The following is an 18,240-nucleotide window of genomic DNA, read 5'->3' as shown; positions in this document are numbered from 1 at the left end:
ATTCATTTGCCTTGTTAACACAACATTTGCAGACATAGTGAGCATTACCTCTATTGGTAGTGAGTTTTTCCTKTTGAAAATCTTTATTTTGTTAAGGATAATAAAAGGCAGAATTTTCTTTTCTGTATTCAAAACTTCAATTACAGGAAGACAGCAATTTGCATTGCCTAACAGGTTAAAACACTTGCTCTGAACAGAGCTGTCATTAATACAGTATTTACATTTACAAAGTSTTTTCTGCATGAATGGGATTATTCCAGGTTGAAAACAACATTTTTATTATTGTAAACAAACAAGAGATGAATGCACAAAATAAACTACTTAACAGGATTTTATGTACCCTTTGTGCATTGTATTTGGAAATGAGGTCCTTAAACTCGGAGGCCCACGGATTCTCTGTGGATTAGAAGAGAGACCCGCAGTTCTTTCAGTAGCATCCCTTTAACAAAATTTGGCACTAACACTGTTTGCTTCAGCAAATTAATTCACGCTTTGTCTTTTTAATCCAATTTTCACCTTAATTTGGACTAAAATGTCATGAAAATACTGAAAGAGGATGACTGGAAATTAATTATTTTTGAAATCTAATCCAGGAGGTAATCCAATCCACACAATCAGTTCCTCATTAACTCAGAAGTTTAATCCACAGATAGCTTCAAACAAATCAGCATACAAACTAGCTCTGGCTGCATACAATCATCACACATCAAGATATGACTCAAAAAGCAGGTAAGAAGCTAAGTCTGGCAAACAAACAAACAAACAAACAAACAACAGACTTATATACCAATATATCAGATTTAAATACTAATAATTGATTGGTACACATATCCCAACTTGAATAGCTCCTATTTGTAGACTATTACAGCATTAGATACTGTGCTGCTGCAGCCCATATGCCTATGAGCTACCCAATTCAGCAATACCTTCCTCATTAGTATGTATTATCTTTTCTTCTTTATAGGCCAAAGGACCTATGCATACCATCAACAGCCACCCCATAACAGACAGAAGGAGCCCATTTAGCAGAAGCCTATTTAARATATTACCTCAAATGACCACTACCACATTCTTTTTACCACATATCTTTTTATTCTGCACAAAATATAGTAACTATTGATAGAGGTCTCCATCTTTAATCCATTCCCTGAACAGAAGCAAGAGATTAAAATCCTGTAACCACCCCTGGCAAAAGTAAATTTCAATAAATTAATGGATTACAGTTGCACAACTCAGAATCTGCAGAAATGCACTTTCTCCTGTATAGCCAAACCCACCACACTTCACCACTTAAGGCTAACACTTTCCTTAACAATTTCTACAATTTCTCACAAACTATAAGGGTTTGATTTATATAGGATATTTCAAAATTAAGCCGCAAGAAGCACAGAAGTATGCAGGAGGAAGACCCCAAAAAATTGAAAATACATTTCATGGCAATATTTTTGCAAGGTGATTTACTCTTCAGAACAAGACTTTTTGAATACCGCTTTGCTTGCATTGGCTAGTATAAGCTAGTGTTCTTGTGTAATGAAAGAACTTCTACTCTTGGTGTATGCAAAAGTTCAGGCTTTACTTATAATTCTTTTTCTGTTCCTTTGAGAGTGGATTTTTATTTTGTATGAGTAGTTTCATCAAATACAGTTCAGCCCTCTTCTATGCCTTGGCTAAAATCCCATAGATTTTTCATTCCCAAGATCTTATACCTTGATGCAAACAGGAAAAGGGTGTTTTCTGCAGGCCCATTGAGTTACTTTGACCTGACGGCTTTAGACAGAAGCAGGGGTACACAACATGTCACAAGCCCACACCATCCTCCTCCTGAAAGCCATTTCCTTTTGCTGCCTTCATATGTCTGAAACTTCACCCCTTGGTGAATGTTTCAGAGAAACCTTACTGCTTGCAGTATCTTATTTCCTTTTGGCCTTTCACAGTCCATTTCACAAAATTCTCATCTTTTTAACTGGAAAGTTTCTGAAGGACCTTAATATAACTCTTAAAAATCTCCTCAGTGGCCTTTCCCTTTGCATATGAGCTCTCCTCTCTTTGTTGCTGTCCCCATTCCACTTTTTTAAAAGAACAAAATTTCAAGTTGTCTAGCTCTATGACTGCCTTGTTTTCTGGATTAAATTTGACTTAAAGATGGTTTATAATCTGTAAGTGTCTTTAAGCATTAAGGAATGTTCCAAGCTATGGGACCACCATTCAACAGAAATCCTCTCTCTATTTTCAAACTTCAGCCACTTCATCTTGTCTTGACATAAGGCAAGATAGAAACAACAGCTTTCCATTTATAGATACATTCAAGGTGATGGGACTGAAGAGATTTTTCTAGAAAGGAAATATTTGGTACCTGCTTTGTGTTTTTTTAAATTCTATATCATATTTTTTCTTCTAATCTGAGATTTAACAGGATTAGGAAGAAAACCAGCACAGAACCAAAGAGGAAAAATTGAAAAAGGATGAATATCTCTCTTTACAAAATTAGAAATTTGTCTGAGGAATATTGCAATATGTTCCAACTATAAAATTAGCATCAATGTCCACTTCATAATGACTGACTTAGGCATTGACTAATATTTCATCAATTAATGCTACTTTCAACTTATTCACCTGTTTTAAAGACTTTTCAAGCCAGGAGTCTTGTTGTATTCTGCTGAGGGGATAAAGGAAACCATATTTATCCTAAGGTTTATTATATTCAGCAACATACTTTATCCATTTGACCAAAAATGACTGGGAGTCTGAGGGTTAAACTTTTTCAATGAAAGAACAAAACATAAAAGTTATTTTTTTCAACTGGCTACATATATATATATATTTTCTTACAGTCCACCTGTCTATTCTGCAGCTTATGCTGGCTTCTTCTGCTTTGGGAAGAGAACAAGTACATGACTACATCACTCCTCCTTGCTTAGCAACATCCATTCACTTCTCATCCCAGTATTTTTCTTGTTTAATCTGGAATGTAACTGGAAAACTAAGCTTCCATTTTTTTCATGGAAAAGGAATTATCAAAAACTGTAAAATTTTAGTGAGATGGGATGCAGCGGAGTGGAGAACTAGAGTCTCAATGTACTGGTCTATCTGCTGGTATGCTGTTATGCCAGTCATCTCCCAAAAATCCATTTGGTGGCATATGATAGAATTCTACCATTGCTTTAATAAGCCAAACTTTTCAATATTTTAAAGTCTAAATATTTGGTATTCTGACACATATCTGATATAGCAGCCTGACTAAGTACATGGAGTAAGCGTCACCACATTAATGTTTCATAACTCCAAAAAAAAAAAACAGATTCTAACAGTGATAACAGAAGCCTTTATCKCAAATGCTAGAGCTTTTCTGAAGAATAGAGCAGGTTGTGATTGTATTTATATCAGCTGGGATAATTTTTGTAACTAACTTTTGTAGATACAACTATCTTGCTTTCCCCACACCAGATGCATATTCCCCACTAATCTGAAAATGTTAAAAGCATAATTGAATTTCCTTTCCTCAGGGCATATGATTTCATAACTCGTGGCAGGAAAGGATTAGAAGAGTCAATTGATAACAAAATCTTATGTCTGTCCAAACATACAAAATGCCAAATATCCTCCATGGCTTGGCTTGCACATAATTCTGCCACTTCCTACTTTAACGATTATGAACCAGTGATCCATCAAGCCCTGTAAAATCAAAGAACAGATACTCCACAGTTAACAAATTTGCTTATCCTTTCAGGAAGACACACGCAAGCGTATGTAGGCTAACTGAAATTAGCACTCCGGAAAGCCTGTTGTTCCTTCTGACTGTTTCCCTTGGAATGGGATGTACTGCTTGCCAAAACAGCATCGGGACCCACCTCACAAACACAATATTAGTTGACTTGCTGAAATTTCTAAGGCACAGGCTTACAGCCATGTGGGACACTAGTATGACAAGACCAAGATGAACACAGCTCTGACCAAGCGCAAGCTTCTTCAAAAAAGTTTCCTGGCGCTGGAAGATCAAAGCAAGCTACTCACAGAGCACTGTGAAGATGTGAATTCTCATGCTGAAATTCAGTAGTCACCAACAGTCATCCAAAGTCCGTAAGATTATATGATTCTGGAGTTTCCTTGCTTTAGAAGTATTGCCATATGTGGGAGATTATGAAAGAAGCATCAGTGAAGGCCTCATACTTGTTCTACAACATCAGCAGGCTCCCACAGTTCACGAAAGTATGAAAGTAAACAAGAACTTCTCAGTACCTCTATTTCCAAGGGCAGACAGCTGACTTGTAATGAAACCTATTCACCTGGTGTATCCACATACTTGCTGAAAAGGAACAGAGGATACTGAGGTGTTTTCAGAGCAAGAAATGCTTCTGCTTTATGTATTAGTAGGCTAATAAAATTTTTTTCTGATGAACTTGTCCCACAACACACCACAAGCAAATTCTTTGAAAAGATGGACTGAGAATGCTAAAAGGCTACAATATACCTCCACAGCTGAAAGCCAGATACATACAACAGCCTAAAATGACTGACGGTACATGAGTGCCTACCTTCTCATGAGCATGACCACGCAGTTCAGTGTAGACACATCCTGAGTCTCTCTCTCACAGTGATACAGAAATAGATATTTTAAAGAGAAGAACAATGTGCTAGCCATACTTGATTACAAATTTTCAGCATGCATTTAATTGTATGTAAGCAACAGAAAACTCTAGATAGTTCTCTAGAAGCATATCCATACAGATGCAGGCATCACTGTGAGTGTTTTTGATTCTGAGTTTTACGTTGTCTACTCAGCCAAAGTTTATTTTCAATATCAAATGCCTTTGGAACATTGCTGAAAGTCTTTAACCTAAAAAAAGTTTTCCAGCCTCAGAGTAGTTGGTGGAAAATGGTACAATTAATTTGAACTTCTTATCTTTACTACTACTAATTTATTCATTTTAAGATAGAAGACCTAGTGAATCTGCAAGAAGAAAAGGCCACGTATAAATGGTTGTCTGTTGTCCAGAAAATAACAATTCTTACAGTATTATGCTGCTTATAAAGGAAGAGGCAGAATTTATAGATATAAATGCTTTCAACGTCTTCCTCTTTACTAAGGATTCAAAGCCTACCTAACAGTTAAAGGAAGTTATCACTCCATCTGCAGGCAGCTGTTTGGGTTGAATTCCTGTGTTATTTAGGAGGCCTCTTGGGCCGGCTGACAAAAATTCAGTCAATATAAATAACATCATCTTAAAAAAGATGTCTGCAAACCTGAATCAAATGTGAATGGACCTAATCAATTCATTTCTATGCTTCATATAGAACGGCTGGTGATTTCAGCTCCGAAGACCCAGATTCATCTCACCTGCCTTCAAACTCCCTGAAAGTTAGACAATTTGCTCACACAAGATGCTAAGTCCTCTGCTCTCTGGGGAAAGCAGAATGTCCAGAACATAATTTATCACCCTTGTCTTTCTTACATATGGATTTGAAGATGGGATGGTACAACACTTCCCTACCTGAATGCATATGCTAAATACATTATGGCAGGCACAGATGGCAAGGAAATGGAGTCACTCATAATACTTTGCTTCTACAGACTGATCATCTAGGAGCAAATTCCACCTTATCTGTAAATAATCACAGAAGTTAAAGATTCAGAGCTGGTTGCAATTGAAATTATTTACAGAAGGAATTAAAATCGAAATTGCAATTTTCTTTTAAGCTACTGATCATCCACTATTAAACAAATTTTATTGCTTTATCATAGTAATTAATTTTTGTTTCATATTAATGACATTCTTATAACTCCTAAAATACTAATGCAATTTTACAACAGAAAATGCCTTACTCATGTCATTCACAGGGACACAGGCATAACTTTACATTAATGATCTTCTTAATGTACTCCCAAAATAGGAAGGGAGCAAGGAAGGATTCATTTTCATATTGCCTACTTAACACCTGATTTTTTTAAAAAAGAAAATTATTATTTTCATGTTTCTTGCTAGCAATTCTAAGTTGTAATGTAGGGTATATCTAGTAAAATCACATATATCATTCCTATAAATATATCACGTTACTAAATCTTCTAGCTCATTTCATCAACATCATGCTACACTGGTTATGTAAAATTCATTACAGAACAAACTCTTGAAGTTCAAACTAAAATTCAGACATGCAAGAATTCCAAATTCCAGTTTTCCACTTATTTGCAAAAAACTGCTCTAGTCTGTGATAGATGTTTTAGGTCTTCTGTGGAAGAGACTGATGTGGAAAGAGCAGGCTCCAGAGAATAAACGCCTCTTCCACAAAAGTGCCTTAGAGAGCACATCTCTCAGAAGATGCACACTCGCTGGCCCCAGCTGAAATTACAGCGCAGTGCAGAATCCACAGGACTGGCTGCAAATGGGCAATACGCTGGTGCTGCATGATGCCTGGGCCAGGACACTTCACATAAAGTCTGAAACTACTTCYCCTGTAAATGGGAGTGGGTGCGTTTCTCCCCTAGGCAGAGAAATGCCATGTATGGTCCTTTAAACTACTCTGAACTAAACAAGCACGCTTTAAYAAATAATAAAGGGACAACGATGAATTCTGTCAAACAAGTACAGTTTCATCACATACAACCTTTCTCTTGTGTTACTACCTCGCTACAAGTAGTACCAACACCTTCCTGTGGTTTTCTCATTAAAGAAACTGCAGAAGCACACCTGAAAATGTTGCAAGATGCAGTTTTTGTGTATAAAATGTTTTATTACAAACTTATTTTGAATGCTAATCATATTCTTAGAACCCCAATTACTTTGCTATTTATGTATTAAATGGATATTTTTTATGTGATAAGCACCTSCACCACACTGTTTATTGTTGAAGCCAATTTTATTTAAATTAAGAGCTCATTCAAGTATACTCACTAATGTTTTAAGTTGGTACTTTTGCATATTATATTACTATTGTAATAATAGTAAAGCCTTACATATATCTACTATCTTAAGCTTTCCATCACGTTATAATGTGTGCCTTCACTTTGGTATTACATAAGCATCATGCATTCTGTTCTGTTAAATAATTTTTAAGAAAGTATTTGCAGAATTAGTAAGAAGTAAACTGCAAGCTWGCTTTAACTTTCTCTTGACCTTCACTTAAAGAAAAACAAGTTTTCTTATTCATATATACATTYCTGTTGAAGACGGGGTTAAACTTGTCCCAAGTATTTTAATAAAATACTGAAGATCTCCTTTAATTTATGGCAGATATATTTTCAAGAAGCAAAATGCTGATATTATCTTGGTTATAAGCTTGCTGCTGAAATGATTTAGTTATTCTTTTCCTTTCACACAATATCAGTATAAAGCTTTTCTTTGCAGGCAATGAATTATAGTTGACACTTCAAACCTATTCTATCTGTATCTTCTAGTACAGAAAAATAAGAAAACATAAATATTTATTCTATATATACAGAAGAGACACAGGACTCTGATAAAARTGATCCATTATGGGATGATGAATAATTGTTACATGTGTCACACTTAGAACAGCAAAGGGCAAAAAAATTTGCCACTTTTTAATATGAGGATTTGAGGTTATTGTGTAAATAAAAATGCGGTCATCTTATCATACTGAGCTGCTAAGTATTTGAGCCCAATGATTYCTGTTGACATTCACTTCATGACTACATGGTTGATGAAGCTGCTTGATACAGACCCTTGGTCTGATTTGATAAAGTCTATTAATGGCATGCTTTAACAGTGGAAAAATATTTATGTAAAMAATCTTCCATTTTCCAGCTTGTATATGCAATACTTTCCTAGCTTATATTCACCAATTAATAAGACCAGAAATCCATTTGCTTGATCAAGTAACCTATTCACTGTCTTTAATCTTGTTTCTATTAATAACATAAGTTCCTGTATTATACAAGAAAGTATAGGATATTATAACAAACTCGGAAAACTACCCAAGTTTTACCATAATTCTCCTGTAGAAATAGGGTAATTCAAAAAATTGAAATCTTCTGAATATTTGAAGTAGTATTATCTGTATTATTATATCACTTTCCTTCAAAAAAACCTCCCAAACTATTATGTGCAAGTACTAACCAAAGTGCAGAAAACATTAATATAACTTGAAAAAAGTTTTATTTTTTACCTACAAAGGCTGGATTTACAGTAGCAATGAAAGTTCTCTGATGCAATAACCATCTTCTTGTTTCAGTACTTTTAAGCATATAGCTCTGACTGCAAAATCTAAATGCATTCACAATACAAATTATAGAATTAAACATAAAGTCATAAGCTCTTGAGGTAAGACTGTCATGAGAAAACTATAGTACATAATTGCACAGAATTATTAACTAGCATTAATTCAATAAAAAAAATCAGGAAGTTCTAAAATTATACTACCTTGGAAAAATTGGCTCAGTTATCTAAATTGGCTCAGTATAGTGTGCTATATTTGTATCAAATTGTGAACTATAAAGTGCAATTCATTCATACTGTTAGCAGAAAAAAAGTACAGAAACCACACCGCATATGCAGTATTACATCYGAAGAGTATTAATTTTTGAAACTACTTCTTGGCTTCATCTCTCCATTTTGGTATGGGCAGGCTAACTTATGGCTTAAGAAATAAGAAGCTGCATTGGGTGACACCAAAGGTCTGTCTAGCCCAGTCTGTCTCCTTCAATGGCCATAAGCAGATGCAAGGGGAGGACTGCRACATCAGGCCAAAAAGATAAGAAATTTATCCCTATTAACTTCCAACATTAAATGCTATTACTAAATAGTATAACTTTGGAGATGAAGAAATTTCATCTGAAATACTTAATATTATGGAAGGAATTTTGAAAGGCTAGGATTTTGCAATAGCAATGTTATTTTAAACAACACTATAAATTCTTTTACTTTTTAGATAAAACAATTTAGATAAAAGTTTATTTTCAAATTTTCTCAATGTTTCTATATGAAGTCTCCAGGGACAGATAGAGGCATAAAATGTATTTCCTGCCATGGAATGAGGAGATGCTTTCCAGGGTCTCATGCTTATGGTGAAAGCAAGTTTCCTCTATTCAATCTTTCTTACAAGAACTGCAGTTGAGTCTGTTTTGGTTTGAGAGAGTTTTTTGTGTGCTTTTCCTTTTTGAATAACTTCTGCCTCTGCAGATACTGAAAGCTTTCTTGAGTAACGACTTCAAAATTGGGCTATTTTTATTCTGCTGCTTACCAGGCTAAAATAAGATCAATGGATATCTATGGGCTCCGAAAGACAATGTCTCATTTTTGCCTCTATTTCTATTTCAAAGACCACCCTCTCAACTAAAAAGACAGTTAAAAACAAGCAATATTTTGTGAGCAGCAACATCTAAAATTCTGCAGCATTCTATCGGAGACTCTATTTTTAAATGCTGACCTGCTGAGGTCTTTTTCCCAGAGCTACTGAGAAATAAATAAGAGCTTTCAGAAAACGAGTCTAAAAATAATATCAAAAAATACAGAGAAAATTCACTGTCCTTTTCTCTTTCCTCATGCTCATCTTTCATTTGCAATATTTCACCTCCCAGAATAAGAGCTCTATTGAACAAATATAACCTTATTCTTGACTCYGTGTTAAATTTTCTAAAAAGATATTTTCTAAAAGTATATTTTTATCCTCCTAGACTACAGATATTTATCTTTGAAACATCAGCTCTGTGCAGTCAATATTGGATTAACCGAGTTTACCTATAAGGAGTGTCTAAATGCAAAAAGACTACTGAAATTTTGGAGAAAACTGGAGTCAAGTATAATTTAACGTTTGGAAAACATACCTTAAAGCGGCAGATTCTAGTAGCTGGCAGTCCATAAATGTTATATAGCAAAAAGAAAATCTAAATTGCTTCTGGACATCTGAAATGTTTTAAATGAAGATGGACACTCCCCCCCCCCCCAAAGTTGCTCTCATGCACACGAAGTTTAGGAGAGAAGTACGTGGCTGCGTTACGCAGYAAATTAACCTAGCTGACAACAGTCTCTCCTGGCATTCTAAGCTGTGAATCCTACAACAGACAACAAACCCKGACTATTGATTTATGAAACCAAAGTTGTCATTAATATTTACATATTTCCAAAAATCAAGGATACAGAGAACAATTCTGCTGTCATTAACATGTACAGATTTAAGGCAATTATCTACACTGAAAGCTCAATGTGGAATTTCAGTTGTAAATCAAGCCTAGGGGTGGGTGATTATTTAGAACCTACTACTTAAAATTTACTCCCTGTTAGAGTCTTAGATTTGAATATTCAGTACATTTTGTTGAGTCCCAAACATAAGCCAACATGTAAAGTGTGGATATTTCTCTGTGCAGTAATATCCTGACAAGATTTTTTCTAATAAAGAATCTAAAAATATTTCACTAGTTTCCTCTGCCTTCCCTGAATGCCACTGCACRGTCTACTAGGTCTGCTCACCGAGCCACCTTACTAATCTCAGCAGCACGTTCCAATAACAGCAGCAAGTCAAAGCCCACAACTACCCCGTAAAATACACAATTCTGGGTATTGCAAGCAATACAGAAGTTTATGGAGACTAAGACAGCTGAGTAGTGACTTAAAAAAAAAAAATACCTGCAGGGAAAGTACTCACCTAAGAAGGATTTAGTAGGTCAAATGAGGACTATGAAAGACAACCAAGAGGTCCCTGATTCACATCCAGGTGCCCCTGGTTTTGTTTTCATTTAGCRTTAATTACAGTAGATAAAGTATACATGACTATAAAAAAAAGATATATTCATAGCAGAAACTTACTCTAATAGATAACAGATCACTGAATCTGCTGTGCTAAAACACATGGGTATCATGAGTTCTTCATTGTTAAATATTCTTACTTACTTATTTTTTCTTAAAAGTGAGAGCAATTTAAAGAAACCATACTTTGATGAAGCAGCATTGTGACAGCATTGGGATTGCACTGCAGTTCAGAGATAACCACAAAACAACTGGGTAGGGAAAAAATCTATATAACCTACGTTATTAACGATGACCGAGTGACCTCTGCTTATCTTCACTACCTTAAAGATGACATTGAAATTTCCAGTAGTGCTTCAGCTTCAGTATTTGAAATCTAGACCATAAACATCTAGACATTTTCAACCTGTCATATTAAAGTAAAACAGAAATTTTCTGAGATTAGGTATCCTGGAAAAAAGATCACTGCTTTCGTCACACAGTATAATGTGAAGTCTAACGGTTACCCTACACACAATGATCAGAGAAGGTATTTGCTTTATTTTTCATTCAAATATTACAGATTGAGAAAATAAATTCCTCAAAAAAAGAAGAAGGACTAAGAATGTGTATATTTTGAAGAAAGGAGTTAAATACACCTTCTTCCAGTAAAGAAAGCCACGTGTGTATCACGTGTCACAGCAACAACAGCAGTAGGGTAGTACGACATTGCTACGATGTCAAAGACCTCAAAGTGTCCGACCACAGCTGAGCAGGCAGCGGGCACGGGCGCACCAGCGTCCATCAACATCACTGCGGCTTTATCAAACGATACAGCAAGTGCGAAACAGTCTTCAACTCAGGCAGCGGCTATTTTCCTGCCTAAAGCTGGCTTAATTCTGATTTTTGATTCCCTTTCCTGCTCTCTTCCTATGGCCAAACACAAAATATTTTTAAAGATTTAAATATGAGGTTTAAACTGAAAAAAAATCCATTCTTTCTTGCTAGGATATAATTCTGTTTAACACTCCACAATTGTTTGAGACAAAATAAAACATTAGTTTTAAATTAAATTTACAAAAAATAAAACAAACATTTTTGTGAGAATAGATTCAAAAACCCCAGTAAAGCTTATTAAATATACAACACCTTTAAATATATTGTTTCTTCTAATCCTCTCCACTTTAAAGAATATTTCAGATTAGTTTTGCAAATAAAAAAGATACTATCATTCTAAAAAGGACAAATCTTTTTATTTTCCTCTTTGAAGGAATGAATTTCCAATTTTTCTGTATTCAGAATACCCATACGGAAGTTGTACATAACTGATTTCTGAATGCCATTGGCTTCTCCTTTCCAAGGCTGCTATTTTTCCAGAGAATGCATCCACAGATCAATAACCCTTTCATACAATCTAGAAATGCCAAAGAGTAATACCTCAAGGAAAATACTGTTTTCACTTGAGTTAAAATGATCATTTTTACAATAGAAAGACAAAATAAAATCCTAGAATCAATGAGATACCATGCAGAATATCTATATATCTGGGAGAAAAAAAGRAAAACATACAGAAGAGAACTAATAATTCTATGCATAAATTCATTTAAAACTAAAGTAATTGTAAAACTAATGCATTTCCCAGATTAAACAGCCTGCTCATTTGGCAGCATATATCGTGGCATGCTGTTGCCTGTGTCTTCATTTTTCTGTTACATTTTATTAATTAGGGCTACTTTGAATTGATGATCACTGAAGCAATACCAATGTACATTTCAATAAATATCAAGATTGATGAATGTGCTCCCAGATCTTTTAGCCCAAGGGAAAAATCTGCCTATACATGGGATCCTTGCTGTAAYCCTGTATGTTTTCCTGCAGTGAACTTGCAGGCAGTCCTCATAACAGAAATRTAGTTGACAGACCAAATTCCCAGAATCTGTCTCCTTTCCCTTCCATCACTACATCAGAAAGACCTTCTTACGCTAATRTGCAATTCCGTATTTTTGTTTCAGCTCTGCTTGCTAGCCTACTTTCTTTAAATCCTTCCCCCTTTCTCTCGCCCTCCAAAGAGAGTTTGTTATCAGATTATAATACACGTCTAACATTTATAATGTGCTTTTCCAGTAGTCCATACGTAGACAGTGGTATCAATTTCGGAATTCAACTATTTGGGTATTTAAAAAAAAATCAATCTTATTTTTTAAATTTCCAGCATGCTYTCTTTAATTGGTCTTTTGGAAATATGACTGAATGTCAGGCAATAAGAGTGAATACTGCAGGGATTTTTAGCTTTTAACATTTTTAATTGCCTCTGCTTTGGTTATTACACAATAGATATTTTCACCTTCTAAATATAATGTATCTTTGTAAAATCCTTTAAAATATGATCTCAAACCATGAATGCCATTTTCTATTTGCCTTTAATTTCCTCTCAATAGTAAGTTCATCAGAGTGTAACAATTAATTAACTTAATTAAGCTAACTTAATTATGTTCTTTCATAGGTCAATATGTAGAGCTACTCAGATTAATAGCAGAGCTTGTAAAGTTAATCTTCTTGTATAATGCAAATGATGCCAAGTCATGTATTAAATATCTTCCCAAGTAATAGATGATATAGGACTGAATGTACTTTAAAGAAGGGCAGAGACTGTGAAAAGGTTAAATAAAGAAAAATGTCCTGGATTTGTGGAAATTTTAACTAGAACTAATTCATTTTTGAAACTAATAATGTTCTTTCTAAAGGAAGCTGAGTTCCATAAGGCCATTTAAAGCTTAAATATACATAAATAAATTTTAACCTCAAAAGCAGTACTTCACGACAACATTTCTCAGCCTTCTTGCGACCTTTATACTTTGTTATTAAAAAATTACATAAAATAGTCTTTTGAAGAGATTAGATGGAAAATATTAATTCAAAACTTCACAGAATTTGCATGCTTACTTCCTAGTTTATTCTTACAGAGGAATCACTTCAGTAGTCAAAGGTATTATGTTCTCCTCTCTGCTCATTATTAATTCACTTTTTTATACAGTTAGACCAAATGGCAGTGCTTTTGAAATATRTGGCTTAGCACTTTTGTTATGAAAATGGGAAATATGAACGGGAACTATAGCAAACATARTAATTACCTGTAATAGGATAGCAAGTAAAATCAAACAAATCTGTATACAGAGAGCCAAATGATCTGGGTAGGTTAGTAAACCTCTCTATAATTTGGCAAATTAAGTGCTGGTAGGAATCCCCAGTTGACATGAGAAGTTGGATTATCAGCATCCGGTAACCAAATTTCTAAACACTTCTAAACGCATCTGACTCAGAAGCAGAAAATACTGTAAACGCACAGCAACTCCACCTTTGCTATCTGCTGCAATTCCTCATCGCACAGAAAGCAAAGACGGCTGCAATCTTCTGTCAGGAGAGTCGAAGGAGAAGCTCTGAAGGCGTCAGAAGTGCCATTGCTCCGAAGTTTTAAAACCGGAACAAAGTACTAACGAATGCACTGGAGGGACCAGGGCCGTGTTTGCAAGGGGGTGGACGGCACAAACGACTGAACATGCTCTCCTCCCTTCGCCGAGGTACATTTTATAGTATTTGCGATGTTGCCCAGCATGGACACCCTGATCTCGGGGATCTCGGCCTCAAAGGCCTCCAACGTCTGACATCAATGAGACTCGTTTATCCACTGTACAGATTAATTAGTAAAATTGCGCTAACGKTTTTTCTTCAGAAAACAGTGTCTGCGAGGTCCCTACAGCGTGGAAATTTCCAGGCACTTTTCTGAGCAGGAAGGCACTTTTAAAAAGTAAAACCACAAAAATTTAGCGTTCAAGAGTAAATATGTAGTCCAGCCCATTCTGTGTGCGTAACTGTATTTTGTTTTCAATTAACTGCATGTCAGGAGGAACGACATATTTACAGCAGCAGCAGCCTGACACGCTGCTGCTGCTGAGCGAGTTCAAGCTAGCAGCTAAAGAGAGCAGAGGGAAAATACAGTGATGTCCGTGAAGTTTAAAAAATGCAGTCTTCACAGGCACAAGGATAAAGGCTTTGCACTTACAGAGATACATACATATAAGTTTATAGATTGTCTAACGTTTTCTTTTGTCCCTTTAAAAGAATAAATCATCTTTCCACTTCTTGCCCATGTTTAACTCTATCGTCACATGGAATAAGCATTTTCCTTACGCAAAGGAAAATGAAGGATGTCAATGATGGAAATTCAGCTCAGCAGTTTCCTAATAATAAAAGATGGAGAAAATACTACATAAGCATTATTACAAGCTCCTCCACAGAATTATTTTTATTCAGTTCTTTCATGAACACGTCACATTATATCTTGTTTTAAAAGCAGAAACCTCAGTGTAATAAAACAGCATAGGAATGGTTTGGAGGCTCTGCTGATGAGGTTTATGGCTCTGAGTTTTTTTAAAAAATCTCTTTTAGCATTAGCTTGAAGAGTCAATGCTCTTATAGGAAAATGTTCTATCTAAAGATCAAGGAGTGAATATAACCCAAGAAACAAAAGAAAATATCACCTGCCTACTGTGCTCATAAAACCRAAGAAATGCTCCCCTTGCTCGTGTATGAAGTAATGCGGATGGCTCTCCCAAACTTTCAAAGAATAACATAATGATTTTAACACCAAACTCTATAATCCTTTTAGGCTGCTTGTAGAATAMTTACAACTAATAGCAGTTGACTTAMGTGCAGGACACATCCTTTCCTATAAAGCAAAACACAGTACTACAGCTGGGAATTACTGATGGGAAAAAGACTATACTCAATTCAGATACACTGCAAGCAGTGAATGCCTAATAGTTCAGGAACAGATTAATGGGTACCTATCTTAATCTTCCCTTTTTCAGTATCACAGTGTTTTGCACAGTTYTGGCAGTTTTAACACATCACTCAGAAAGCAACATAGATGCACAGGTTATTCATGCTCATATGCTACAGTTCTGTCATTTATATTTTACCCTAAAGTGCCTCAGAACATATGTATACGCTTTTTGGGGGAGGGCAGAGGGTTGTTTATTTTTTCATTCCTTTTCTGCACGCYGAGCTAAATGTCATGAGCAGAGGAGAGAACAGCATAGCATTTTATCTGCCTCTGTTGCTTTGGCAATGCATATATTCAGAAAGAACAGCTCTGTTAGCCTCCAGGCTTACACTACTAGAACATGATTAATTGATTTGCCACAGCATCAGCAAAGGAAATTAATAAACATAACTCATATATTTCTATTTTACTTCTAATTAAAGAAGAAGAAATGCTTCTTTTGAGACTTTAGTTTACGGGAACTGTCAAAACTAGTCTTTTCGTATTCAGATAACCAACCACTGACACCATCATTCCCTGCAGATTAAAGCGCTACCTATGAGAAATCAAATTGTAGCCCATGATTCTTGCTCTCTAGTTATTATATAAGAAAAGGAAGGCCAAACTATTTTAACACCAAACTTCCACTTTCTTCAATGTGACTCTGCATTACAGAAGACAAAAAAAAGATACAAATATTTTTACCAAATATACTGCAACTACCACTTGAACAATGAAAGCGACCACACAAAACAGAGGGTCAATAAATGWAGTTTCTCATCATTTTAATTTTATCAAACAATTTTATAGTGTTTTCAAACAAGTGTATTTGTATATTTAAAACATTTTGAAAATTCTGTATCTTAAGTAATCAAAATGTCCAAAAATTCGTCTTTCATCAGTTCACATTAGAAAATGTGTGATACCATAGATACTCAATACACTGAATCAGGACAACAGTGCAGTACTGAATTTTCAAATGACTGAGACAAAATTCTGATATTCAGTATTATTGCTGGAAAGAGACCAACAAATTATATATTCTTGTAAAAATTTTTTTGAAAAACAGTATTATTCTACAGTTCTCTAAGAAACTGTTAAGAAAATCTAACCGAATGACTGAAATTAGGATTGCATACATCCGGCCCACTTTTTCAAAAAAAAATTTTTTTTGAATTACACTGTTGCATGCTGCTTCTCAAATAAGATAATAAACATACATAATATGAACTAACCAACCACACAAGTAACTTTCTTATTTTAGTATGGATACCAAACAGCACTCATCACTAAACAAATTAAATTAAATTAATTCAAGATTGCACAGAAATACAGAATAAAATTTCCTTTAAACTTAAAACACAGTTTTGTTATTTTTTCAACCCAAAGCATTTCTGCTTACCAATATAGCAATGTGTATACATACTTTTTTGAATCTTTGAAAGGTACAAAATAATAATGGGTATAAAATTTAAATACCCAACATGCAAATTATTTCTACAGTAGCTTGCTATATGCTAATCTGAGTTAAATCTGATTTTAAAGAAGACAGGCTGAAAGAGAGACTGTAACAGGATGGATATCGTACTATTCTCCTACTTATTACTGGCAGTCACAGACAAAGTAAAATCGGAAATTCAGCCATCATTTCTTTTAGAATGAATAACTGAACGGCAATACAAGGCCTCCTCTGAGTGAACAAATAACATCATATGAAGTTAAAATTGGTGAAAACTAGAAGTAACTGAGTGTGAGGTTTAGACTGGCCTAAGACCTCCCAAAAAGCAAAAAAATAAACAAAAAAAACCCACAAAGCACAAAAAARTTAAGGTTTACATAAACTAACATAGTAACTCTTAGGCTTTTCCTTACTTTCTCTACTATAATCTGTTCTCTCCTCACATTTACAGCACTCCGACTCCTTTCTGAACATCAGTTTCTGTATCTGTTTTTGATAATCTCCCATCAATTCCACCTTTTTTAGGTGGAGACCTTAGTCTAGTAGCTACTTTGCCTTCCTTAAGCTTCTCTCCTGAAATGTCCTAATTTACGGGACAGATGTATCAGAATGCTACTGAAAGGAAAATTTTAGAAGGCATTAGTTAAAGTAAAACTCTGCAAAAACTTTTTGTTTCTGTTAAAGATCTGTTTCTTAAGGTGTAATTCACAAATACTTGTTTATCGTACTGACTTACCAATGTGTAACTTAAGACTGTTTGTTTCATGGTAGGATCTGAATTTGGAAATTCAGCATACTGGTGCTCTCCTCTCAAGGTTCCCTGCAAATCCAACCATAAAACTCCCTCTAACTCACCTCTCTCTGTTCCCGTACAAACCATCTTTGGACAAATTCTCATTCTTTTATAAAACATATATAATACTTTATGCCCCTGTCTTCAGCAAAACAGTTTCACCATAAATTACTACTGAGTTATTTACTAAAATTCAAAAGGTGTATTTTCATCTTTCAGTTCTCTAAAATTTTCTCTCTCTCCTCCACAGTTTAGAAGATTTTATTCCGCAAGGGCAAAAATCRTATACACATCTTCTCTTCTTTCTCCTTTTACTAACTAATCATGTTTCATTCCTTTTTCTGCAGCACTTTTCCTCTGCTTTTGCTTTTAAGTATCATCTGTGCTCTCAATTTTAATTTCTCCAGTGGAAACAGTAGCAGATAAATATCTGTAAAGAGTAGAAGCATCAATGAAATTATTGAGATAAACTGGTAATGCTGAGACTTAG

At 35.0% G+C, this 18,240-nt stretch overlaps 1 protein-coding gene across 1 annotated transcript in view; it reads right to left on the bottom strand.

The window, feature by feature from the left end:
* Window positions 1-17,354: 17,354 nt before the first annotated feature.
* The window catches only part of PHF14 (PHD finger protein 14), a 155,596-nt gene continuing 154,710 nt past the window's right edge, over window positions 17,355-18,240 (bottom strand). The window contains exon 19 of the mRNA XM_085310574.1: window positions 17,355-17,777. Within this exon, the coding sequence (XP_085166700.1) occupies window positions 17,601-17,777 (177 nt within the window). The 3' untranslated portion in view covers window positions 17,355-17,600. The remainder of the gene's footprint in view (window positions 17,778-18,240) is intronic.

The sequence above is a fragment of the Rhea americana genome, unplaced genomic scaffold, assembly GCF_003343005.1.
Source record: "Rhea americana isolate MKP2758 unplaced genomic scaffold, rheAme1 scaffold_32, whole genome shotgun sequence".
NCBI lineage: Eukaryota > Metazoa > Chordata > Aves > Rheiformes > Rheidae > Rhea > Rhea americana.
The sequence above is the reverse complement of the archived record's forward strand: the minus strand, read 5'-3'. Positions and strand labels throughout refer to the sequence as shown.